Here is a 23501-nt window from a genome sequence, read left to right as displayed (position 1 = left end):
TGGAGGCTGGAGGGACAGGAGACCAGGGAGAGGCAGGAAGAGAGGCCGGGGTGGGTGCTGAGGAGGCAGCGAGACCCAGCCGCACGTAGGGTTCCCTGCAAGACCGGGACACCGGCCTCCGACTGGCCGACACGCGTCCTTCCACTGTCGCTTTCCCCCTCTTCCTTTACAGAGCGGCCTCTGGTCTCGCTGCTTCTCTTCTACCCAAACATGTCCATCCTGCAGAGGGCAAGTCGCCCTCTTCTACGTGAGGTCTCCTGGCGCCCCCAGGAGTGAGCCTGCCGGGTGACAGGTCCCCCCCCCCCCACCTCTTCAGCCCTTCGTGGTACCGGGAGGCTCTGCCGCTGACTCTGCTGACGTCGCATCAGCGGCCGCGCTGCGAGGACGGCCACCGCACAATCCCCCGGCTCCAGAGTGGAGATTTATTTCTCTTCTCAGGGTTCTGGAGACTGGAAGTTGCGAGCACGTTGACAGGCAGCCGGGACTCTCGGGGGGCGCTCCCCTGGGCCACAGGCCGCTGCGCCCGAGCATCTCAAGTGTCCCTGGCATCTGCCAGTGCGGCCCAGTTTCCTCTGGCCTCGTTTGAAGTTGGCGACCTCTTGAAGGGCCGCTCTCCAAGTCACCTCCTGAGGTTCTGGGGTTTGGGGCCTCAACATGTGGGTGCGAGGGAATCAGTCCAGCCCCTCGGCGGGGTGGGGGCTGTAGTTTGATTCGTTGTCGCCCAGTGTCAGGACAGAGCGAGCGGAGCTGGAGAGGTGACTGGCGTCGCCAGAGACCCTGGCGGTGGAGCTGGGGGCAGGCACCCAGGGGTCCGGGTGGGCTGCTTCCGTGGACAGGCGAGCGGAGGCTGCCAGAGACCTTTCCCATCTCTCCCCTTCCTCTTTTATTTAATTAACATGAACCCCACGCAGCATGCGGCCAACCATCTTTGAACAATTCAGTGGCATTTGGTGCTGTCACGATCGGTGTCGTGCAAGCACCTCCTGTATCTACTTCCCAAACGTTCCCCTCACCACCCCCCCCCCCCCGAGGGACACCCCACCCCCATTCAGCACCGCCCCCAGGGCCCGGCACCCACCCATCCTCGTCCGTCCGTCTCTACAGATTTACCGACTCTGAGCATCTCACGTCAGCGGAATGACAGGGACGTGGACGTGGCGGCTGGCTTCTTTCACTGCTGACGGTTTCCCATCCACAGCGGCGTGGCAGCTGTCAGAGCGCCTTTCGATGGCTGGAATCATTCCACTGGGTGGACAGAGCACATTTTGACTTTCCATCCTTTGTGGATTGACGTCAGGTGCTTGCCACCTTTTGGCAATTGTGGATAACGCTGCCGTGAACATGTGCGTCTATGTACTTGAGTCCCCGTTTTCATGTCTTTGGGGCGCAGCCAACTCTTCACCCTCCTTTGCTGGCTCCCCAGCTCTGACCACCGTAAAAAATCACATATATTCACGTCTCTGTTGGCTCCCTCGATGACTTCCTCTTCACCCGAGGTGAGCTCCTGCTGACTAGGGTCTTCGGCCGCGGCTCAGCACACTCCCTGACACAGATCACTGATCCACTGTCCGTCATCTATCGTATAACCGTACGTCTATTGTAAATCCGTTGTCACCATAAGTCTGTGAAGTGAGCTCCTCCAAAACTTAGTGACTTAACACAATGGCCAGTTAGTACCCACCCACCCTGGTCCTGCGGATCAGGAATTGAGGCTGGGCCCGGTTGGGTGGTTGTCATGTGGGAAGCTGGGGCGGGGGCAGGGGCATGAAGCAAGAACGCAAATCACAAATCATCACAAAATATGGTAAGTCATGTCCCAAAAGCCCCGGGGAAGAGGGGAGGCCCCTGCTTGCTGGGCAGGATGTGATCTGGAACTGGACGCAGGGAGATTTCGGGGGACGAACAAGGTCGAGGGCGCGAGAGCCAACAAGCAGCCCGTGAGGCTGGATTATAAGGTGGAGGGTCAAGTGAGGAAGTGCCTGGGGCTCGAATGTCAAACAGAAGAAGCACCAGGGGGAGAGGATGGCGAAGGCAGACTCGGCACATGGCATCGCGCGGGAGGTTCCCCCTTTCTCCTGCCATGAAAACATGCAGAGGGTCCCTCTGCGACCTCCAAAGAGCCCCACAAGCCAATGACTGCCATTCGTGTCACAACCTCCCACCTCCCAAAGCAACGAGGGAGGCATGGAGAGGTGTGTGCCCCTGTGTTCGAGCCCTGGCGTGGGTGGGGATCTGCTCGGAGCCTTCCCTCCCACCGCCGTCCAAGCCAAGGAGAGAGGACAGGACAGGGTCACAGAGCCTTGAGCAGCCCTGTGTGCGGGGCACCTGCGTGGCCCGGAGCCTTCAAGCGCTAGGACACGTGACGATGGTTGTGACCAAGTCCTGCCCGTGAGAAGAGAAACTTGGAAGGAGGGAGGAGCCCGCGTACCTCAAAACCAGGAAGGATGTGATCTGGCCAGTGGACCCTGTCTCATTCTTACAGGGAATAAGCTGGGGGTAACGCGTTTAACTGCTGGCGGGTGTCCCAGGATTATTTCTGTGATCCGGCTCTCAGGGATGAGCTGATGGAGCAGACGCTGGACCTGCCAGGCCGAGGCCCACACTGGGGCCCTGCAGTGGCGGCCACCAGGTGACAGGGGAGCCCACCCCCGTCATGCCTGCACAGGGCTTCAGGGAATCCACAGCAAGGCTGCAATCTGCGCTCAAGAAGAAGGACGGGCTGTGTCTCAACAAGCAGAAGCTGTCCTAAGCCCTAAAACGTGATGCCTCACATGATCGGGTCGTGACTGTGGTGCCCCGCTTCAGCTCACAGCCCAGTGGCCCTGGGCCGCACAGCTCGCAGGGCGGCTGGGGAACGGGCAGCGTGCAGCTGGAGACACCAGGGGGGGGACAGCACACCTGTCCTGGTGGAGGATGGAGGGCGGGGAAAGGAGCCCCTTGCTGTCCCAGGTAAGCCAGTGCCCTGGGGGCCTCTGCCCCCCATTGGGAATGTCTCCACCTCGGAGGACCCTGGCCCCAGGTCCCACCCTGAGCCTGGCCGAGGGCTGGGGCTAGCCGGTAGGTGGACACCCAGAGGAGCTGACATCAGGATGGGGGTTTTACTGGCCAGGTGCCTTATCCTCACCCAGCACCTTGCTGCAGCTCTGAACCGTTTCCTACCCTGGCCCCTGAGCTCGCTGGGGGAGGGGGGGGCGTGCTGAGGGCGGCACATGGCCAGCGGGCGGTGCCCGTTGGGGCCTTCGGGGCCTCCACCTGTCCTGCCCAGCCCCCGCTGCTGCCTGTGGACTGGAGGGCTCTGCTCGGTGCTGAAGGCCCCCCTGCCCCCCCCAGGCTGGGCTGGCACCAGCGGCCTGGCCTTGTGCTCCTCCTGCCCTTTGGGGTCTGGGCGGGGGGGAATCCTCCTGTGCTCCAGGTGCCCAGTGAAGAGGATTCCAGGCAGAGGGGGCCGGGGGTGCAGGCGGCTCGCTGCTGGTCAGCTGGCTTGGCGTGGAAGCCCTGCCCGAGGTGGGGCCACAGCGGCCTAGATCTCCCAGATTTCGGGGGCAGCCGTGCCTCTCCTCCCTGCAGGGGGACGACTGAAGTCTCTGAGGGCTGGGAGGGGGTGGGGGGGATTTGAAATTGAGATTGACCACGTAGGGCCCAAGCTGGCAGACCTTCTCGCGGCTTCCGCAGACCCCAGCCGTGGGCCGCTCCTCCGCGGGCGGCCGTCCTCTACTCCCCACACTTGGTACAACCAGCGCGGCCGGGCGCGGCCGGGGGTCCTGCTCAGGGCCAGCCCGGGCCCCTTCCGGCGGCCCCGCGAGCCCAGCGGGCGCAGCCGTACGTGCAGCTCGGCGCTCAGAGCGTGGCGCCGACGGAGGGGTCCTGGCCGCTGGCTGGCCTGACGGGGGACGCACACGGCGCTGTCACCGGGGCCAGCCCTTCCTGGCGGGCCTCGGCCTCGTGGCGGGGTGGGGGAGCCCCCCCTGGACTGGCGGGGTGGGGGAGCCCCCCTGGAATGATGCTTTGGCTGCCACCTGCCTGGGGCCCACGGCCTCCACGCTCAGAGGGCAGAAGGGCCGGGCGTGTGCTCGCGGACACCTGCGGCCCAGGATCGCCTTGCTTGGCGTCCACTGTGAACGGGCCCTCTGGCGCCTGGCGGGGCGGGACACCCCCCGGCCGCCCCAGGCCGCCCCAGGCCTCTGAGCCTCTTCCCCGCTGCCAGGCCCCGACACCTGGCCACCAGCAGGTCACCTGCCTGTGAAGTATCACGTCGCGCCTGAGGTCTCCCTGTCTGTTCCTCGTTCCTCCACAGGGCGCTGGGTGCCGGGCCCTCCCCGGGAGCAGCCCACTCACCTCACGCCGCCCGGGGCCGGCACCCCGAGAGGACCAGGTCTGGCGGGCAGGCGCTGGGGGCGAGCCGGCCTCCCCTCTCCCCTTGGGAAGCAGCTGCCTGAAGTACCTGACCTTCCTGTTCAACTTCGTCTTCTCTCTGCTTGGTCTGCTGGCCCTGGCCGTCGGGCTCTGGGGCTTGGCAGTCAAGGGGCCCCTGGGGAGTGGTGGGGCAGCCCTGCCCAGAGACCCCATGCTGGGGCTGGCGCTGGGGGGGCTGGCGGTCGGCGCAGTGAGCCTGGCAGGCTGCCTGGGTGCCCTCTGTGAGAACGCCTGCCTGCTGCACTGCTTCTCTGGGGGTCTCCTCGCCTTCCTGCTGCTGGAAGCTGTGCTGGGTGCCCTGCTGGTGGCCCTGTGGGGCCCACTGCAGGACGGCCTGGAGTACACCCTGCGTGCGGCCGTCGCCCACTATCAGGATGACCCCGACCTGCACTTCCTCATCGACCAGGTACAGCGTGGGCTGCAGTGCTGTGGGGCGTCTTCCTACCAGGACTGGACGAGGAACATGTGAGTCCCAGAGGCCATGGGGCAGGCGCGGCAGGTGCGGGGGGCAGTCCCTGGCGGTCAGCAGGCCACACCCGCGTACACCCACATGGATACAGCCGCTGGCACACGAGTGTGCACACACACGCACATACACACACTCAGGCCCAGGCCAAGCCCCCCCTCGGGTTTTTGCCCCCTCCAACCAGGACCAGGTGGACAGGGATCTTAGTGGGAGGCTGAGCCCGCAGACTAGGAAGTGGGGAGTGCTTTCGGTGAGGTCGTCATGCAAAACGTCTGAATGTCAAGTGAACTTAGGCTCTTGGGGACATCACTGTGGACTCCACAGGTCTCCCTCCACGGTGTGTGTCTGTGCATGTGGGTGTGTGTCTGTTGTGTGCATGCGTGTATCTGTGCATGTGTGTGCATCTTGCGTGTGCATGTGTGTCTCTTGTGCACGTGTCTGTGTGTCCATGCATGTCTGTGCATGTGTGTGTGTCTAGGTCTGTGTCTGCATGCGTGTCTGTGTGTCCGTGTGTCTGTACACGTGTCTGTGTCGTGTCTCTGTCTGTGTGTCTGTAAGCATTGTCTATTTAGGAACACGGCACGGTATGTTTTTACATTCTGCTTGAGGACAACTGACACGAGTAGTGGAGTCATATAGACACCTGAGAACCAGCCACCAGTACCCAACAGTCACTAAAAAGTGCCAGGCATTCTAGAAGCATCCATGTGGCCTTCTCGTTGGTGGGCCGTGTGTGACTGGACCGTGGCAGCCCCTGTGGTGTCAGGAAGGGTCCTTGCTTGGCGGGGCCCACTCTTCCGGGAGACGAGAGCTTGTGTGTGAGGTTGGGCGGGGGCGAGCCTGCGTGTGCAGAGGCCGCCGTGTGCAGGACAAACCGTAGGAAGCGGGGCATCGAGTGCACAAGCCCGCGTGTGCGCATGCGAGTGTCTGTGTGGCTGCGGCGGTTTGAAGGGCAGGTAAGGGGCACCCGCCTGGGCACTGGGCCCCGCCCGCAGACTGAGGCCCCTGTGCCCTCACAGGCACTTTAACTGCAGCTCCCCGGGAGCCCAGGCCTGCAGCCTTCCCGCCTCCTGCTGCATCGGCCCCAGGGAAGACGGGGCGGCCGTCAGCGACCCGTGTGGCCTCGGAGCTCTGGGCCTGGACCAGGAGGCCGCTCAGAGGGTGGTGCATCTGCAGGGCTGTGGCCCCCCGTTGCGAGGGTGGCTCCGCAGGAGCGTCCGGGCCGCCGGTGTCTATGTGGTCGCAGTCGTCGCAGTCCAGGGGGCCGAGCTCCTGTTGGCCGCCCAGCTGCTGAGGGCCCTGGCGGTCCGCAAGGGGGGGCTGCAGAGCCCCAGAACCGCGGGGACGGGGGCGCCCAGGGAGAGGCCCCCTGCCTAAGTGGCCCGGCTGGCCCAGGGCTCACAGCCCAGCAGGACACCCAGGGAAGGCGTCGAGTCACCATGTGCAGCCGAGACCCCTGGTCTCCTCCACCTGCTGTGCCTCCCGCCCCCCCCAGGGCCTCTTTCTCTGAGGACAGGGCATGTCCACCTCCTTCCTGGTTCCCTCAACCCTGCTAGGGTGAGCCCCCTGCCACCACCTGATGTCACACTCTTTTGGAGACTTTTGTCCTCAGCCCCTGAGCCAGGCACGGCCCCTGCCCTGCCCCGCCCACACCCCCGAGGCCTGGTAAGCCGAGCCTGCGCCCCCCCCGCCCCCCCCATGAGGGCTGCGGGGATGCGGGGCCTGGCCAGTGGGGAGGGCACGCGGCTGCCGAGACTGGATGACACGCCGTCAGGCCGTCAGGCCTCCACCTCTCTGCCCTGACCGTCACCTCCGACCCCCGCCCGAGGCTCTAAGCCCCCCAGATGCCTGCCGCTGAGGCCCAGCCCTGTGGCCCCGCTCCCCTACCACCGGCCGGCCCTTTCCCGTCCACTGTGGTGGCCGGAAGCAAGACCCAGGCGGGAATAAACTTTCGTGAGATGCATGGCTCATACGGTTAATGGCACCAGTCTCAAGCGGGCAGCGTGGGGACTCTTCCCGACGTGAACATGGGGACCCGAGGCAGGGTCAGGGGCCCACGGCAGCAGGCTGCTCTCCCTCCTCCCCGTGGCCACCCCGGCTGGCCTTCAGCACCTTTGGTTACTGTGAGTTTTTCTGGCTTTCACATAAATGGGATCACAGAGAGCCCTTGCCAAGAATCACCGTCTGGTCCCTGCGGGATGAAGACACCCCACAAATGCCCCTGGTCTATGTGGACACACACTTGGGTGGCTTCCAGGTGGCAACTGCTGCTGGGGACAGTTTCACCAGGCCTGTGCGTGCAGGTGCGCCCGATTCCCCAGGGTGTGGCGTCCAGGTGGGGGGAGACTGCGGGGTCACTGGTGGGCACCTGTCCAGCCGCAGTGGACATCCAAGGACGGGCTGGCTGGGCCACTTGGCTGACTGCCCACTCTCCTTGCACCTGTCCCCTCACCTGGGCGGCACGGCTGCACTCTCCCCCTCCCAGCCTCACCAGTGCTGCCCAGCCCCCGACCCCCGGCCCCTGGCCCCCCCCACCCCCCAACCCCCACCGGCCAGGCTCTGCATCTAACGGGTCTCCCTCCTTCATGGCCTGGCCAGGGCCCTGCTGCCCCCAGCACCTTCATCCATACAGACCCACACCCTCCAGCCCTGCCCCCCAACACACTCCAGACAAGCGAGCGGGGGCCACACTAACTTTACTCTGAAACGGGGACAGCAAGCATGGGCCATGCTGGACAGGATGCTTCCTGCCACTGTGTTGGCTTCGGAGGGCTGCTGCTCTGAGGCTGCCGGGACCCCCACCCTGCCCACTCAGCTGGGAAGACTAGTGAGGGGGGCTCATCCTTGTCACTAGACCACAGGAGGGGAGTGGGGTGTGAGGGACATTCCTGGGACACCTGCCTGGCCTTCCTGCCCTAAGAGAAGGTCTGTGGGCCGGTGTTTGTGGAAGTGAAGCAGGGCCCGAGGGGTCCTGCAGGGAGCTGGTGGGCTTCTGGTAATGGGCATCTGGGGGCTGAGGCTGCCACCCTGCGAGGGTCTGCAAACACACACCGGGCAATCTGGACACCGTGGGGGGGCCGGCCTCCTCGCAGGCACCCGGAGCAGGGGGCGGAGTGGGTGGCAGGGGCCCCGGCCCCGAGCCTCTGGGTCAGGCTCTGGCGCTAGATGATGCCGTACTGGGCCAGCTCGTGCAGCTCCAGGTGGTTGAAGGCCTCCCAAGGGCAGATGACCGTGATGTCTGCAGGAGAAGGGACGGGGCATCAGGGGGGTCGTGGCCCTGTTGTCCACGCCCAGAGATCCTCCTCCCAGGGTGTTGAGGGAAGCGTACGGGTGCAGCACACCAGGGAGGTAAGAGGACAGCGAAGGCCCCTTGGTGCTCTCCGGCACCTCTGAGTGGCCGGCGAACCCACTGAAAGGAGCGGCCCCTCGGTGAGGCTAAAGCTCAGGGTTGGGGCAGAGGACGGACAGGCTTGGGGCGGTGTCCTAGGTAAGCTCCGGCTGGAGACAACACAGGGGGGACGGGGCCCCCAGGCCCATAGCCCGCGGGAGAGTTGGGGGATCTGGGAAGACCCTAGAAGCCGTCATACCTGTCCCCAGGCCTTCCATTCCAGGGATGTCGTCCCCAAACCTGCAGGACAGAGTGGTCAGGGCCAGTGGCCAGGAGGAGGGGAGTGGGGGTGCATGCAGGGACACAGGCTGGTGCGGGGGCTGTGGCCCAGTCATTAAGGGGCAGTGAGTGTGGTCCTCAGGGGGACGGTGCCAGGGGGCCCCAAGCCCTCCCACCTCCATGCTGAGGAATGAGGGGCACCACCCCAGCCTAGTAGGATGGTGGGACCGACCTCAGCCAGGAAAGGGTGGCCGGGCCCCCTGCTCTGAGGGGCCACCCGCCCCCCAGTTCCTGTGTAGCCTGCGGCTGGGCCCCTCCGCCAGCTCTGCTTACCCTTGGACGCCTTTCTTGGGGGGCTTGCTCTTGAACTGCCTGGTTTGCCGCTGCTTAAATTTGGGGGGCCCTTTTCTGGGAGTGACGGGCCCCCCAATCACCCTGGTGGCCGACCGGATCTCGGCCTTCGGTGGCTCCAGGTTCATGGCCAGTTTGGCAGAGAACCCACGGCGACGTCTGGCTTCTAGACTCCCTCACGCTGTGGGCTGGGGGCACACCAGTCAGCTCCCCTGCGGCTGCCCCCCTTGCAGGTCTCAACCAGCTGAACAGAGGAAGTCCTGGAACAGGAGACCCAGGGGACCCTGAGCATGACCCCAGCAGGAGCCGCCGGCCAACTCCACGTGGGGCTCCGCCTGGGGTCAGGCAGGGGGAATGAGGCCCCCAGCTGCACCCCCTCGGGAGTCTCCCCTTCTGCGTTCCCCACCCACCGCAATCCCTGGGGGCGGGGACACCCAGTGTCATTCCTTGTGGCCGGGCACCTAGCAGTGCCAGTAACAGTCAAGGGAGAATTGGAGGGCAGGGTGGCGGGCAGGGAGGGGCCTGTCTGGGAACCAGTCCCAAGCTGAGCTGCACAACCGTCTCCCCACCCCCACCCCGCAGTCTCTTCCCTCTCCTGGCAAATCCGCTGGCCACTCACTGGCTCAGACACCGCCTTGGGCAGCAGTGTGTCAGCCGCGGGTGTCCCTGAACCCGCTGCACAGGGTGACCTCCCCTCTGCCTCTCCCTGGACACTCTAAGCCCCACTGACCCTGCTCAAGGGCAACTCGGCTTCTCCTAAGCCTATTAGCACCAGAGGGTGACTCTAATCTCTCAGGGGCGCTGTGAGCCTAGAAGGTTCCGGGGGTAGCTCATGACACAGACAGGAGCCCCTCGCGCCAGATACCCAGGCACCACCCCTTGGGCCCCCTCTGCAGTGCCTGAGCGCAGCCTCGGGCCACCACCAGCTGCTGGCTACAGCATCAGGGCTGAGACCAACGGGCGGGCGAGGACAGGCGGTCCCACCGGGGGAAGGCTGCACCCCACATGACCCTTCCTCCCTGGGATGTGTCCTCCGTGCCAGAACCTGCACCAGCCCGGGAGGTGCACGGGGTCCACGGCGGCCAGCATCAGGCCTGGTGGTCCTGGCTGCTCTGGCCCCTGATGCCCGCACCCCCAGCCCAGGTGGTGTAGGCCCAGCCGGACCCCTCCACCTGCCCCAGGCGGCGGACCCGGTGTGCACACCCCAACCCGGGCAGGACGGCCACTCTCAGATGCTGGCCTCGTGCAAACCACCATCCAAGCTCTCCCAGCTGCCCCAGCCCCAGTCCAGTCTGCGGCCGATGCCCACTTGGGTTAGCTGAGAGGGTGGCCCTGGGGACTACCTGCAACCATCACCTGATACAGGGGAGCCGAAGGTGACTGGCTGGGAGCCTCTCTGGATAGGACAGACCTCAGTGTGGCGGCGAAACGCCCGCCAACTCCCCGCCCTCTGGTCCTCGGGTAAGTGGCAGCCAAGACAAGCCACTAGGGAAGGTCACTACTCACCAAGCCCTGGGCAGGTCTCAGGGCCACGGGTGTGAGTGGCCAGGTATCCCCCAGCAGGGCGCCGGCTGGCCATTTATCCACCTTCTGGGTAAGCTGATTAGGATTGTCCCCTGACCCTACACTAATAAGATTGTCCAGGGCCACTCAGGAGGGTGAGGGCATCACCACGGAGGATTTAGGAGACCAGGGAAGGGGCCCGGGTGCAGTCAAGGGCTCAAAGGAACGATGAGGCGAGATGGGGTCAGGACAGGGATGGGCTGTGCCATCATAACCACTGGAGAAGGGCAAGACTCTGCTAAAGCTGCTGTCTTCGAAGCGAAGAACAAACTGCACTGGCTGTTGTCTTGGGACCCCCCCACTTTGCCCTCTGACCTTCAAAAAACCTGTCTTCACAGCCCCCAGCGTCCTGTGTAGTCAGGCCACTATCTACTCCTTTGGCCTCACCTTCTCTCCCTCCTCTCGCTCTCTACACTCCCGGCCCCTTTTCCACCGCAGGATCTTTGCATCTGCTGCACCGTGTACCCGTCTCATTGCCTCTTCCTGGGGTCTCAGAGCGCTGCCCTGGGGTCACTTCCTCAGGGCGACCCCTCAGGCTAGACCAGGATGCCTATTTCATAGGGACTCATGGAGGCTAGAAGTCCTTCACGTTTACAGAGTTGTACACCTGGATGACGCTCGTGTTGACCTGTCTTCCACGTCAGAGCAGCACGCAGCAGCCGTTTCCAGTAGACCCCAGCTTCTAGCCCAGCGCCAGACACGACACAGGTGGTCAACCAGGCCCGTGACACAAATGAATGAACAGACAAGACCCACACCTGGGTGATTCTGGGCGAGCCTGGAGCTGGCACCTCGGGCATCCCCGACTCCGGTGTGCTACGTGTCGGACGAGCTCGCCTGGCTGCAAGGACAAGGCGGCTGCCCTCTGGGGACATCTCACACTGCACAGCACTCTGCTGTGACGCTTGCTTTCCGCAGTGGGGCTAATTTAGTGGGATCCTCCAGATGTGCACCTGCACACACACACAGGTGCGTACAGAAAACCTCTGCGTCTCGGAGGTAAGCCACGGCCTCACGGAGCCTCGGAGCCCACCACGCATTGCTGTGCTGCTGTCTCTGGGGAAAGTCTTTCCCTTTCTGGGACATTTTCGAACTTGTAGGAGAATGGGTTAAACGAGCAGCTCTCTGAGATACAGCCTAATAGAGCTGTGTCACCATAAGCCAGATTTCTCGGGCAGCCCGCGTGGCTCAGCGGTTTAGCACCACCTTCAGCCCAGGGCGTGGTCCTGGAGACCTGGGATCGAGTCCCAGGTCGGGCTCCCTGCAGGGAGCCTGCTTCTCCCTCTGCCTGTGTCTGTGCCCCTCTCTGTGTGTCTCTCGTGAATAGATAAAAATGGAATCTTTTAAAAATAAATAAGCCAGATTTCTCTGAACCATCCAAAGCCCCCTTTCCGGAGGGCACATAGCTGTCCAGAAAGACAGCCTGAACCACAGGCATCTGACGGGGCACCGCGTTTTGCTTCCATTCTCTCGCCCACACATCTCTATGGAACACGCTAGCTTTATGTTAAAGCTCCTCCCTGGGAAGGCCTGTTTACCAGCTCAAACCCGTCATGGATTTATGCTACAACCTTAGCTTTTCCTTTAAATGAGAGAAAACACACACAAGGTCCTTGGCCTCTGCTCCATCTAGGCTGCTGGTATGAGCGCCTGGGCTTGCTGGGGGAGGGAGATTGGTGGGGTTAGTTCCATGATGGGGGTGAGCAGGAGGTGGAGATGGACAGTGGGGGCCCAAAGATAACGTTCTTCCTGGGCTCAACGGTCCTGTGGCCAGGTCTGCAGCTGAGGACCAGGCTAGTGCCAGGAGGCTGATTCTAGGGCTGATGTCGGAGGCCTCCGGGTCCTTACACCTGGCCAGTTGCCTCGATGGTCGTGGCTAAGTGGGTTGAGAGGGCTGGAGGGTCAGGCCCCTGCGGGCTGATGCACAGCTTTCTACCTGGCTGCTGAATGGGGTGTCTCCCCAGGAGCCCTGCAGCTGGAAGAACGGACCCTTCCCAGGCTGCCGACCGGGGTTCCTGCCTGCCAAGGGCTTTGCCAATGGCAACTTCATGGGACTGGGTGATCCTCCCTCTGCCACTGAGAATAACCAGAGCTGACCTCGGGGCAGGACTCCTGGGGTGCAGGGGCATGGAAGGGGGCTCCTGGGGTTGTCGTCATGCAGATATTCAAAGCAATGGATCTTACTTCACTCGTATAGATTGGTGAAAGCTATAGGCTGACGATAAAACTTGGATGGCAACCCGAACCTGCTTTCTTTGACAACGTAACTTAAGCCCTAAGGGGACAGCACAGAAACCTCCTGTCCAACCACCACAAGAATTTATTTATTCTCAGATAAAGTCAGTAAATGATGCTTCCTACTGCCGTCTGACACCTGCCACGTGAAGGGCTGAGAATAAAGCTCCGTGTTGCTCCCTGCGGAGGAGCCGTCTGGCTGGAGCCTGTGTGGGTGTTCAGGCGAGTCGGCTCAGCCTCCACTCCTCACTCGGAGCTGGATCTCCAACCTGAGGAAGGCCTTGAGGTTCTGGTCAGCCACGTGTTCCTCCAGGGCAGCCAGGGCGCGCTCCCCACCATCCTGGTAGTGCTGCAGCAGCGCATCTGCATACTCCACCCACACGCAGTTGGGGCAGCCACTCATGCAGCAGTTTGTGGGGGGCTGGAGCTCAGGGGGAGGGGGATACGGGGCTTCTGCGGGGCCCCCGCTGGGCAGGGAGGACTTGGGCTGCCTGGTGCCATCTGCACCTGACGGACAGCCCACCTCTGCGTGGTCCTTCCCAGACTCTCCGTGGCTGTCACGGACCTGGATCCGGGCCTGAGGCCTGTAGAGAATGCTGCTGCCTCCGGGAAGCCTTGGGCGCGGGTCCCAGCTGCAGAGTGGCCGCGGCCCCTAAGAGGACAGATGCTCGTGAGGCCTCGCCTGCCCCCAGCTCTGGGGGAACTGGCAGGGGGCTCCAGGTGGTGCGTCTCTGCTTCCTCATTTCCCAGGAGACCTGAGACAGGTAACTTGGCCTGCAGACTCGGTTTCCCCTCCGTGACATGGATGTAAGGGCCGGGCAGATGCTGGGTCAGGGACAGGCAGCCTGTGCACACTCCAGCAGGTGCGGGGGGCGGGTAGGTGGCACCCCACCGTGGGCAGAAATGGGGGCAGGGTGGAAGTGGCTCCTCCCTCCCGCTACCAGGCTGGGCCATCCTGACCGGCGGCGCCCCCGCGGCCCTGGCCCCCCCCCCCCAGGTCACCGCCCAAGGCCCCGAGGGCAGCCCCCTCCCCGCAGAGGCACGGCTGCGCCCTTCTGTGCCTCCTCCGGCCCGGGCCGCACGGTCCTGTCCCTGCTCTGCCGTCTCCGGGCCCTCGACCCCGGCGCACCGCCCCGGCCTCACTGGCGCGAGGAGCAGGAGCGCGGGTCCCCGGCCTCCCGCACACGCCCGCCGGTACTTGCCGCAGCGCGCGCAGCAGCGGCCGCCGACCGGCCTCCCCCGGCCAGGCTCCGCAGCAGCATCCTCTGCGCACGCGCGGCGGCCCCGCCGGCGGCGTGACGGGCGGCCGCCCTGGCCAATGGGCGGCGGGCTGAGCGCAGGAAGCGGAAGTGGCGGCGTGGGGCGGGACCCGCGGAAGGGCGGAAGTGCCTTGGCCCGGGAGCGTCCGGCGTGGGGATGGCGGCGGCCCGCCGCGGAGGGGCTGCGCCGGTGGGCCCGGGGGGTCCGGGGCGGCCGCAGGGGCGGCAGCCGCCGGGGAAGCAGCGCTCAGCGCCGTGGCCCGGGCCGCGCAGGTGGGTCTCAGCGCCCGCGCTCCCTGCCCGCCCCGCTCTGCCCGGGGGGCGGGCGCGCCGGAGGATCGGCGGGGAGGGGGGCGGAGGCTCCAGGGTCTCCGGCCGGGCACTAGGCAGCTGCCCTCCCGCCCTCCTGGGCCAGCGCCTGCGAGAACCCAGCGCAGGGGCGGCCCCCGGGCAGGATGCGCCCTCGCCGCGCCCGCACCCCAGCGGCCAGGCGGCCTGCCGGTGCCCTTGCCAGCCCAGCTTCGGCGCCGCTGACTCCGCCTATGCCGAACCTAGTTCGCGTCCCACTCTCCTATTCTCGCTCCAGAAAAGAAAAGAAGAAAGTGAATTGCAAGCCCAAGAACCAGGATGAACAGGAAATCCCCTTCCGCCTCCGAGAGATTATGAGGAGCCGCCAGGAGATGAAAAATGCCACCAGTAACAGGAAGAGGAAGAGAGAAGGTAACGTGCAGGCCCGGGCTGGGCGGCGGTGCAGCTGTGTGTGTCCCAGTGCACCCGGGCTTCAGCAGAAGAAACCCGCCAGCACGCGGTGGTCCGAAGGTGCAGGAGCACGTGGGGCTCTGACCAAAGGCTGGTGTCCCCAGGGCCAAGGAGGTGGCTGGCAGCAGGTGGCAGCGAGGTTTCAGATGAGGCTTTTTTTTTTTTTTTTTAAGATTTTTATTTATTTATTCATGAGAGAGAGAGAGGCAGAGGCACAGGCAGAGGGAGAAGCAGGCTCCATGCAGGGAGCCCAACGTGGGACTTGATCCCAGGACCCCAGGATCACGCCCTGGGCTGAAGCCGCTAAACCGCTGAGCCACCCGGGCTGCCCTCAGATGAGGTTTCGACAGAGCCCTCCTGTAAGGATTGTTGATTCCCGCCCCCCAAACTAGCAGAGATCCATCCGAAGGGATGATGGGTTCAGATGTACTTTGAAAAACGATCTCTGAAACAATTGAGGGCTTGGGCAGGGCAGGCCAGTGAAGCTGTTGCAAAGTGATGGTGGAGAGAAGTAGCTGTTTTCCGGAGGTGAAGGAGGGAATTGATGAAACCCCGCCCTCCCCGGAAAAACTTACCTTTCCAACCCCTCACTCAAGGCCGGGTTGGGTGCCCACCTGTCACCCTCTGCCAGAGAGGACACTTGGAGAAAGGAGTCCGGCTTGTTGGTGTTTTGCTCATATACGTTTGTCTTCTCAAATATAAGATGGTTTTTACATCGATTTTTTTGTAACCTTCTGGTTTTTCATTGGGAGGTATACGGGTATAAAGAGATAGTGACAGAGGCAGGGAAGGTGGGAAGTACAGTCGGCGTACTGGCACCAGCGGAAGGTGGCACGTTTTGAACTGTGCTTTACTGAACTGCCTCCTGGTTTGGGTTACTTAAGACCTACAGTCACACACAGCGGTGAAAGGTATGAGGTACGGCATAGCGCCCCTCCCTGTCTCTGAATCCTGCTCTTCCGCCTAAAACAAAGCCCTGTGCATCCTCCCGTATACCTGCCGCAGAGAAATACCACACAAGATCTCATGTATCCATGATGGAAAAGCTACATGTTCCTTCTGTGCATTGGTTAACGTTCTGGGTTTGTGTGGTGGATCGTTACATAAACGGGGTAGTGATTCACCGAGTCCCCTGTTGACTAATGCTTAGGTTATCTGCTGTTTTCCTTTTGAACGGAGCTGTGGTGGACGTCTTTGATGCCCAGCAGTGGGCGTGCGGATCCCTCCGCGTGGCTGCCTGAGCTGGGCATCGCAAATCCTCTCTAGCTCCCGTGGTTGGGCTGCCCCCACTCACTGGAGTCTGGTCTTCCCTGTGGCTCCGCGCAGGGACAGGAGCATGGAGCCGCCAGCACCACAGCCCCGACATCTCCCTTTGTCCTCAGCCCAGGTGGCCTTCAGAAAGACACTGGAGAAGGAAGCCAAGGGAGTGGAGCCAGACATCGCGGTCCCCAAATTCAAGCAGAGGAAGTGGGAGTCTGACAAGGCCTACGTCCAGCGAATGGAGCAGGAGGCCCAGCACGTGCTCTTCCTCAGCAAGAACCAGGTGGTCCGGCAGCCTGAGGTGCAGGCGGCTCCCAAAAAGGAGAAGTCAGAGCGGAAGAAAGCGTGAGTAGGGGTGAGGTAGGGATCCTGTGACTGTTCTCTGTGGTGACAGTGTTTTCTTGCTGGGGGACCAGCACCCCACCCCACGACTCAGAGGGAGCACAGAAGGAAGTGAAAACCTGGTTGGTTGCTGAGCGTTTTTCTCTCTGTCAGAGCTTCTTAACCCTGGGGGTTCAGGGGGTTCAGGGAGCCTCTGAATCCATAGAACTCGTGGCCTAGCTTTGTCTTTCCCTTTCTCATCAAGGGGGCCCAAGAGCCAGATGAGGTCAAGGGCCAGTTGCAATGGGGGAGAGGGGGGAGATAAGGCTGATGCTCCCTCAGGAAGGCTTGCTGGCTCCTGGGAGACCGTGGCTGCCCGCTGGAGATGGGTACTGCAGGTGGGGGATCCCACGCGGCTCTGGGGCTCCCCTGCTTCTGCCTGGCTGATGCCACCTCCTCTCCGAGAACCTGATCTGGGGTCGTTTCCCTGAAGTTGGGGGGCCTTCATCTGTGACCTCTTTCGGTTCCAGAGCCTCATCTGTAAAGCGGGGATACTGGCATGTCCAGTGGGGGCTCGGGTGAGATCCTTGCAGGGTTCCTGAGGGTGGCATCTGGCACCAAGAGGGAGCCTACCACCAGCTGTAGCTCCTCTGCCCCCCAGCCCTGTAGAAGCCTGGGAAGGAAGCCATGGGCCGCCTCCCTGAGCCTGTGGGCAGGGGCTGAGAGGTGGTTTCTTTTTTCTTTTATACATTTTATTTGTTCCTGAGAGACACAGAGAGAGGCTGAGACACAGGCAGAGGGAGAACAGGCTCCCTGTGGGGAGCTCGATGTGGGACTCAAGCCCAGGACCCCGGGGTCACACCCCAGGCCAAAGGCAGATGCTCAACCACTGAGCCACTCAGGCACTCCATGGGAGGTTGTTTCAATAAGAAAAGAGCTTTTTGAGATGTTTCTGCCATAACTGTGTTTTTGAGATGAGCTGCTCCAAGCTTCGTTTAACAGCTGTGAGGGTTGGAGATGGTCTGCAGCCTCCTGGGGCTGCCCGCACCCGAGCTCTCTCCGTACTGGTAGTCAGCTCAAGTGACAAAAAGTACGTCACAGAAAACTCCCACATGCCACCTAGAGCGGCAGCGATCTCCCGAACACAGCGCTGCTCTGTGAGACCGTTTAGGTGCAGCAGCACAATCCACATGTGGGACCAGTGAGTCTTGGGGTGGGGATGGGGGGCGTTGTATACAGCACGGCCAGCAACAGCCTGGCCTCTACCCCTGAGGTGCCAGGAGCACCCCACCCATTGTGACCACCCAGAATGTCTCCAGGCGTGGTCAGGTGTGCCCTAGGGAGCACAGTGTCCCCCACTGAGAATGTGGACTTGGAACTCTGGGGCCTGCTGTTCAGAGCCCTCTCGGGCACATGGCTGTGGGGGCAGGTGGTTGCCAGAGTGGGGACTTGGCAGCAGCTCGCTGGGCTCTGCTGTGGGGCATCCTCCTGGACAGGGGTGATCTCTGCCTTGAGTCCAATGAGGTAAGACTTTCGGAGTCTGAGCAGCATTGTGCTTTCTTCCTCAGGTTCCAGCAACGGCGACTGGATAAAATCCGGCAGAGGAGGGAGGAGAAGGCAGCAGAAAGGCTGGAGCAGGAGCTGCTCCGAGGTAGCTCTTCCTGGGCACCTATGTGTCGGCAGGGTTGGGGGGGTGGCAGGCGGCCGATGGGTGGCCGGGTCCTGGGGCCCGGGGGTGGAGGTTGTGTGCGCAGAGGCATCAGTGTGCTCCTCTGTCCCCCCAGACCCAGTGAAGTTCGGCGAGGTGGCCCTGCAGCCCCCAGAGCTGACTGCCCAGCCCAGGTCGAGCGCGAGCAGGGGCCAGGTAAGTAGGCCTGGTCGGGAGCCTACGTGGAATGCCACGTTCTCACCAGGCGTACAGCTGTTGGACCAACACGGGTTCTTCATTATCTCCCCTCCTTCCTGAACCTGGCCTCAGTCTTCCATCTCTGTTCTTTAGCCTGGGAAGAAATCGCTGATGCTGAGGAAGCTTTTGAGCTCTGGTGGCGTGTCCCAGCCTCTGACCACGTCACTGGCCCGACAGCGGATTATTGGGGAGGAGAGAGAGCGGGCCGTGCAGGCCTATAGGGCACTGAAGAAGCGGCAGCAGCAGGGGACTCAGTCACCACAGCCACCCCACCTCGCTTCCAGGAAGAAGGCAGAGACGTGTCTGTGACGGCAGGACCAGGGCCTCCACGCCTGTGTGGGGGAGGACGAGTAGACGGCCTGGAACACACACTGGGACTCTCAGGGCCCCCGTGGGCTCGCTCTCTGGTGCAGAAGGCTCCAGGCCTTTGCTCTCGTTTTTTCTCCTTAGGATGGCTCTCCTGTGAGTGACCGTCTGCTTGTGTGTCCGAAGTCCCCATGGAGTGGTCAGCAGCTGTTTGGGACACAGTCGGGCACACCTAGCCTCATTCCTCTGAAGCTGGCATCACTCACAGCTTTGTTCTGAATACTCAGGTCCAGGCTAAGATAACTCAGGGCCACTTTAGGGAGGACAGTCCTTAAACGCCAGTCCACTGGAGAGACCGTGCTCGCTCGGCCGAATCTAACTGAAGCTCTGTGGGGCTGAACAGCACAGCATGGCGGGAAGCACAGGCCAGGCAGCGGGTCGGGGTCCGCATCCCTACAGAGGCAGGTGGAGCCCACCCAGGCTCTCACTGGGGTACAGAGACTGATGGCACCACCCACACCTAGTGGGTTTGGAGGAGGTTGGTTGGGGAAAGAAGAGGTATAAAGCCGTGTGATGGCAAGGACAGAACCCTGGCCCAGGTCCTGCCTGTGGTTAAAAAAAGGCGATGTGGGAATTCCTGCCAACCACAGGGCCTGGTGAGGTTTGACCCTTCCACCAGAGCCGAGGGCGGGAGGGCGGGCGGGCATCCATGCCCAGATAGCAATGTGCTTAAGACCTCAAGGGGAGAGTCCTGCTGCTCCTACCCTGGTGAGGACAGCACCTGGCTCTGCTTGGGCTCGCCAGCTCTGGCTCTGTAGCTGGCAGACGTGGGCCTGGACAGTCCAGGAAATGCTCTATCTCAGCCTCGGCCAGGTGGCCCTACAGTATGGCCCTACACAGGTAGTGTGCTCTGTGGGATCCTTCTTTTGCCCTTGTTTGCATCCTTTTTTTTTTTTTTTTTTTTTTTTAATTAAAAACTTGAGTTAAAAAAAAAACAAACGAGTTGAAGTTGTATTTGTGCTCGGGGGTGTCTTTCTGTGTGGTGGGGGCCCTGTCCTACATCGGGTGACCAGGAGTGCTGGGTGCCCTGCAGCAGCCAGGACTCACGCCAGGTCTCCAGTGGCAGTGGGGTGGGCAGCACGCCTGCTCCTTCAGTGGCTGGCACCCTTTCTGCAGTGATTCCAGAACGTGGCACAGTGGCAAGACCAGGACCGAACGAGTCCCTGAGAAACGCCCATGCTCCTGGACGTGTTGCCAAGCGTGGTACTAAAGCAGGAAGATGAAAACAGGTTGTGGCTGGAGGAGGTCTGCCTTTCACAACCAGGTTCACCAGTCACATGGCATATGGAATCCTGTCAGGCCTGTCAGAGTGTCCCCAAAACTCAACAACTTGGCCCGGGGTGGCTTTATCATGCGATGTCACCAGGTGTAAAGTTTGAAGTGAAGCCTGTGCCGGGGGGGCCGGCCCCTGAGAGATGGTGCCCAGACTGGGGTCACCCCGAAGACAGAGCCAGGTGCTTGTCTCCTGAGCGTGCACGGTGTGTAACTGAAGCGGGGCCGGGTGGGGGTGGTGGGTGAAGGCTGGGGACTCTGGGTGCCAAGTTGTCTGAAAGCCACAAGGACTTCATCCTGGGGTGGAGGCCATTCACACCCAGGGCTGCATGGGGTGATTCACGGGGCAATTCACGCAGTGACGCAGCACACAGTGATCCCAGGCTTTCCAGAGAGGAGCACGTCCACGGGGTGGGTGGGGGGCAGAGACTCAGCCCCAGGGGCCCCGCAAGAGCTTCTCGGAGGCATCCAACTCCCGCACACAGGCACACAGACCCTGGCAACGAAGTAGCCAAGTGGAAACTGCGGCTGAAGCCTGGGCCCTGCTCTGCTCTGCACGCCCCGGAGGCCTACTAGCCTCACCCACCAGCTGAGCTGAAAAAATCCATCTGTAGGAAACCCCACCACACCCAGGAGCGGAGGGCTTAACCCCAACCACAGTGGGCTGTACAGCAGCCCTGAGAACATGTCTCACTGTAACCCTGGGGACATGCAAGCGTGACCTTATTTTGACAAAGGATCTTTGCAGATGCAACTAGAGATCTCGAGATCATCCTAGATTTAGGGTGGGCCCTAGATCCAGTAACGGGTCCCTATAAGGAGAGAAGGCCACACGCAGAGGCAAGGATTCTAGTTCCACAAGTCACAAGCCAAGTTCTATGGAGAACTGCCAGCAGCCACTCGAAGCCAGAAAAGCAGCAAGGAATGCATTCTCCCTCACAGCCTCTAGAAGGAACCAGCGCTGCGGACACCTTGCTGTTAGTTTTTTGACCTCCAGGACCATGAGCATAAATTTAGGTGGCTGTGAGCCATCAAGTTGGTGACAATTTGTTACGGAGGCCCTAAGACATTAATACACCCGACAGGTGTTCTGCAAACCCCTCAGCTGAGATCAGGATGAGCTTGCCAGGACCTCCTGTGCTCTATCAGGGCTGCCCCCACGCTCGCCTACCCGTGGGACCCCGATGCCCTCCTGGGCACACACGTGCATTCGGCACATGAACTAATGAAAACACTGTTCTTGTTTTGACTCCAGGCTCGGTTCTTTCTATGACAGCGGCCTCACACAGTGGAGGTCATGTTGTTGGCATGTCAGAAACTCGTGGGTACAATCTGTACCACAGTCAAGAGACCAAGTCTGTGGGGCTGTGCAGCGCAAACACCTCTGGGAAAGCAGAGCAGTCCTGATGGGAAAGGAGTAGATTCCAGGATGGCAACAGGACACCCAGCCACCCTGCAAGCCCAGCTTCCTCTCCCTGCCGTGGGGACAATTTTTTCATTCAGAGGCCAGCTATCAGGAGTCTCTGTAACTAGGGTGCCTCAGTTTGCCCATCACTGCAACTCAGGCCAGGAGACCCGCGGCTTGTGTTGGGTCATCCTGTCCCTGACGAGTAGAGATCGCTGGAGGCCGAACGGTGCTATTCTCTGCCTCCTCCCCGGAGCCAGCCTGTCACGCTTATGCTCCAGGTGGTCAGCGGTCAGGCCTGTGGGTGTCCTGGAGCCAGTGCATGACCTCAGATAAGCCAGTGCCCTTGTGGGCACTGATTTCTGCCGTGGTGATGTTCTGCTTGGCACAGGCAATGATGTCTGGGAGTCTGATCAAGGACTTCATCTCCTCGATGGTCATGTAACAGGGCAGATCACTAGAGCAGAAGCAGCGCGCAGTCACGGTGTGCTGCCACAAGCCCATCCCAGCCCTCGCCACCCCATGAGCCACCCTCCTGGCTATGGTCCAAGGGAGCTCCTCTCCGGGGGCACCCCACACTCCTCCAGGAGGACAGACCCGTACATTTTATTGAAGAGTATCAGGACTGATGCTTCTGCGAGTCCTTCTGCAGAAAGAAGACCCAGGAGTTGCACACAGGACGCGGACAGCTGAGTGGGGTTGGCGGCATCCATCATGAACTGGGGAAGAAAATGCAGACCGGGACTACCCCATGAGGGAGACATTGCCAAATGCCCTCCTTTGGGCATTGAGGCCTTGCTCAGAAAAGCAAAATGACTTTTAAACAAACGACTTTGGGGTCAGGGGAAATAGAGAAAATTGAATTGCACGAGAGTGACCTGGTGTCACTTGTTTCCACCCATGTGGAAGCCTCTCTACTCGTGTGGCCGTCACTTCTCCCAGGAAGGGTCCTGGGATTTGGGGCCAGGCCTTGCTAGGATGGAACAAACTCACAATGGGTACAATTCAATAGTAAACATTAAAACACACCCGTGGGAACACCGCAGACAGCAAGCACCTTACAAGTGGAGAATAAACACTTCCGCCAGCAAGCCCCACACGGGCTGCGCATCAGCTCTGGGGCAGGAGCACTAGGGATCAAACTGGGGTCCCAAAAGGAAGCCACTGGAAGGTGAGTCCTGTTCCCTTGACTAGCATCACTGCCCAGGAACCCAAACTCCTGCCCAGCAATGCCTAAAGCAGCTCAGGGGCTGCTGACCTACCAGGAGACAATGGCAATCTCCATAGTAGCTGGGCCAGATGGGGCCCATGCAGCCCCCCAGCTCCCGGATGGTGATCTTCCTCGGGACCACGATGTCCGTCAGGTCGGTGCCCACCTGTGGGAAAAAACCAGGAAGCATTAAGGACACAGGCGCTTCTCCACTGGGAACGTGCACTGGCCTAAGGCCCAACACACCGGCTCTCAGGGGCTTAGACGGTCAAGCACAACCCCAAGGAAAGGAGGTGAAACTGGCTTCCAGCGGCCAATGCCCTAACCCCAGAGTTCAGTGGCCGCGGCTCCAACACCCACCAGCGGGTCAGGTCGGCCTCTGGGGGGCCAGCTCCGTCCCAGGGGGCAGGCTCCTCCCCGTGACACCGGCTCACCTCCCGCGGGCTGCCCTAACACACCGACCGGCCGGACTCCAGGCCCCAGAGGGTACCCGTCTGTGCCAACCCGCGGGACAGCGGAAGCCTACCGTGGGCCGCGTCGGGGGGGCGTCGCCCAGGTCGCCCTTCCCATCCGCGGAGCTCAGCTGTGCGGGCCGTCAAGGATGTGGAGCCAGGCAGGGAAGGCGGCGGCGGCCGGAGCCCGCCCTGGGCCACCCCGGGCGCCCCAGCCCCGCCCCCCCGGGCGCCCCGCTCCCCAGGTGCCCCAGCCCCGCCCCCCCCGCGCCCCCGGGCGCCCCGCTCCCCCAGGTGCCCCAGCCCCGCCCCCCCCGCGCCCCCGGGCGCCCCAGCCCCGCCCCCCCGGGCGCCCCGCTCCCCAGGTGCCCCAGCCCCGCCCCCCCCGCGCCCCCGGGCGCCCCAGCCCCGCTCCTCCCGGCGCCCCGCGCCCCGGGGTCCCAGCCCCCCCACCGCCACTCCCGGCCCCGCCCCGCGCGGAAGGATAGTCTGCAGCCTCTTCACCAACAGCGTCTTCCCGACGCCCGGGGCCCCCAGCAGCAGACACATCGCGGCCCCGGCCCCGGCCCCGGCCCCCGCCCCGGCCCCCGCCCCCGCCTCGGGCCCGCGGCGCAAGTCCCGCCCCCCCCGCGCCCTCATTGGACAGGCCCGACGTC

The 23501-nt window shown here is 62.5% G+C and overlaps 5 protein-coding genes across 7 annotated transcripts; 2 read left to right on the top strand and 3 right to left on the bottom strand.

The window, feature by feature from the left end:
* Positions 1-2365: 2365 nt before the first annotated feature.
* Positions 2366-6815, top strand: TSPAN10 (tetraspanin 10). Its single transcript, XM_072751236.1, has 6 exons — positions 2366-2388; positions 2555-2629; positions 3331-3504; positions 3673-3819; positions 4246-4878; positions 5899-6815. Exons 1-6 carry the CDS (start codon positions 2366-2368, stop codon positions 6254-6256), a joined length of 1410 nt encoding a protein of 469 aa, XP_072607337.1. The 3' UTR covers positions 6257-6815.
* A 741-nt stretch (positions 6816-7556) lies between these two features.
* Positions 7557-13280, bottom strand: PDE6G (phosphodiesterase 6G). Its single transcript, XM_025999941.2, has 4 exons — positions 13143-13280; positions 8820-9097; positions 8467-8507; positions 7557-8117 (listed from the first exon to the last, which is right to left on the bottom strand). The coding sequence occupies exons 2-4, from the start codon at positions 8963-8965 to the stop codon at positions 8041-8043; spliced, it is 264 nt and encodes an 87-aa protein (XP_025855726.1). The 5' UTR covers positions 8966-9097; positions 13143-13280; the 3' UTR covers positions 7557-8040.
* On the bottom strand, positions 12703-13934 carry OXLD1 (oxidoreductase like domain containing 1). Its single transcript, XM_025999937.2, has 2 exons — positions 13838-13934; positions 12703-13287 (listed from the first exon to the last, which is right to left on the bottom strand). The coding sequence occupies exons 1-2, from the start codon at positions 13895-13897 to the stop codon at positions 12868-12870; spliced, it is 480 nt and encodes a 159-aa protein (XP_025855722.1). The 5' UTR covers positions 13898-13934; the 3' UTR covers positions 12703-12867.
* Positions 13935-13937: 3 nt separating this feature from the next.
* CCDC137 (coiled-coil domain containing 137) lies at positions 13938-19445 on the top strand. The gene is made up of 6 exons (XM_072746171.1): positions 13938-14167; positions 14481-14614; positions 16036-16258; positions 17803-17885; positions 18019-18098; positions 18234-19445. The coding sequence occupies exons 1-6, from the start codon at positions 14052-14054 to the stop codon at positions 18447-18449; spliced, it is 852 nt and encodes a 283-aa protein (XP_072602272.1). The 5' UTR covers positions 13938-14051; the 3' UTR covers positions 18450-19445.
* Positions 19446-20613: 1168 nt separating this feature from the next.
* ARL16 (ARF like GTPase 16) lies at positions 20614-23423 on the bottom strand. 3 transcript variants are annotated; one of them, XM_072746180.1, is made up of 5 exons: positions 23336-23423; positions 22920-22980; positions 22446-22559; positions 21787-21902; positions 20614-21640 (listed from the first exon to the last, which is right to left on the bottom strand). In XM_072746180.1, the coding sequence occupies exons 1-5, from the start codon at positions 23392-23394 to the stop codon at positions 21469-21471; spliced, it is 522 nt and encodes a 173-aa protein (XP_072602281.1). In that variant the 5' UTR covers positions 23395-23423; the 3' UTR covers positions 20614-21468. The 3 variants fall into 3 exon arrangements, with proteins under 3 accessions (XP_072602281.1, XP_072602275.1, XP_025855725.1); XM_072746174.1 differs by having other exon boundaries at positions 21002-21640; positions 22920-22976; positions 23334-23413; XM_025999940.2 differs by lacking the exons at positions 22920-22980; positions 23336-23423 and adding an exon at positions 22828-22893 and having other exon boundaries at positions 21002-21640.
* Between the last annotated feature and the right edge of the window lie 78 nt (positions 23424-23501).

This window comes from Vulpes vulpes, chromosome 2, assembly GCF_048418805.1.
Source record: "Vulpes vulpes isolate BD-2025 chromosome 2, VulVul3, whole genome shotgun sequence".
Classification (NCBI taxonomy): Eukaryota; Metazoa; Chordata; class Mammalia; order Carnivora; family Canidae; genus Vulpes; species Vulpes vulpes.
Note: the sequence above shows the minus strand (reverse complement) of the source record. Positions and strands in the feature narration are given on the sequence as shown.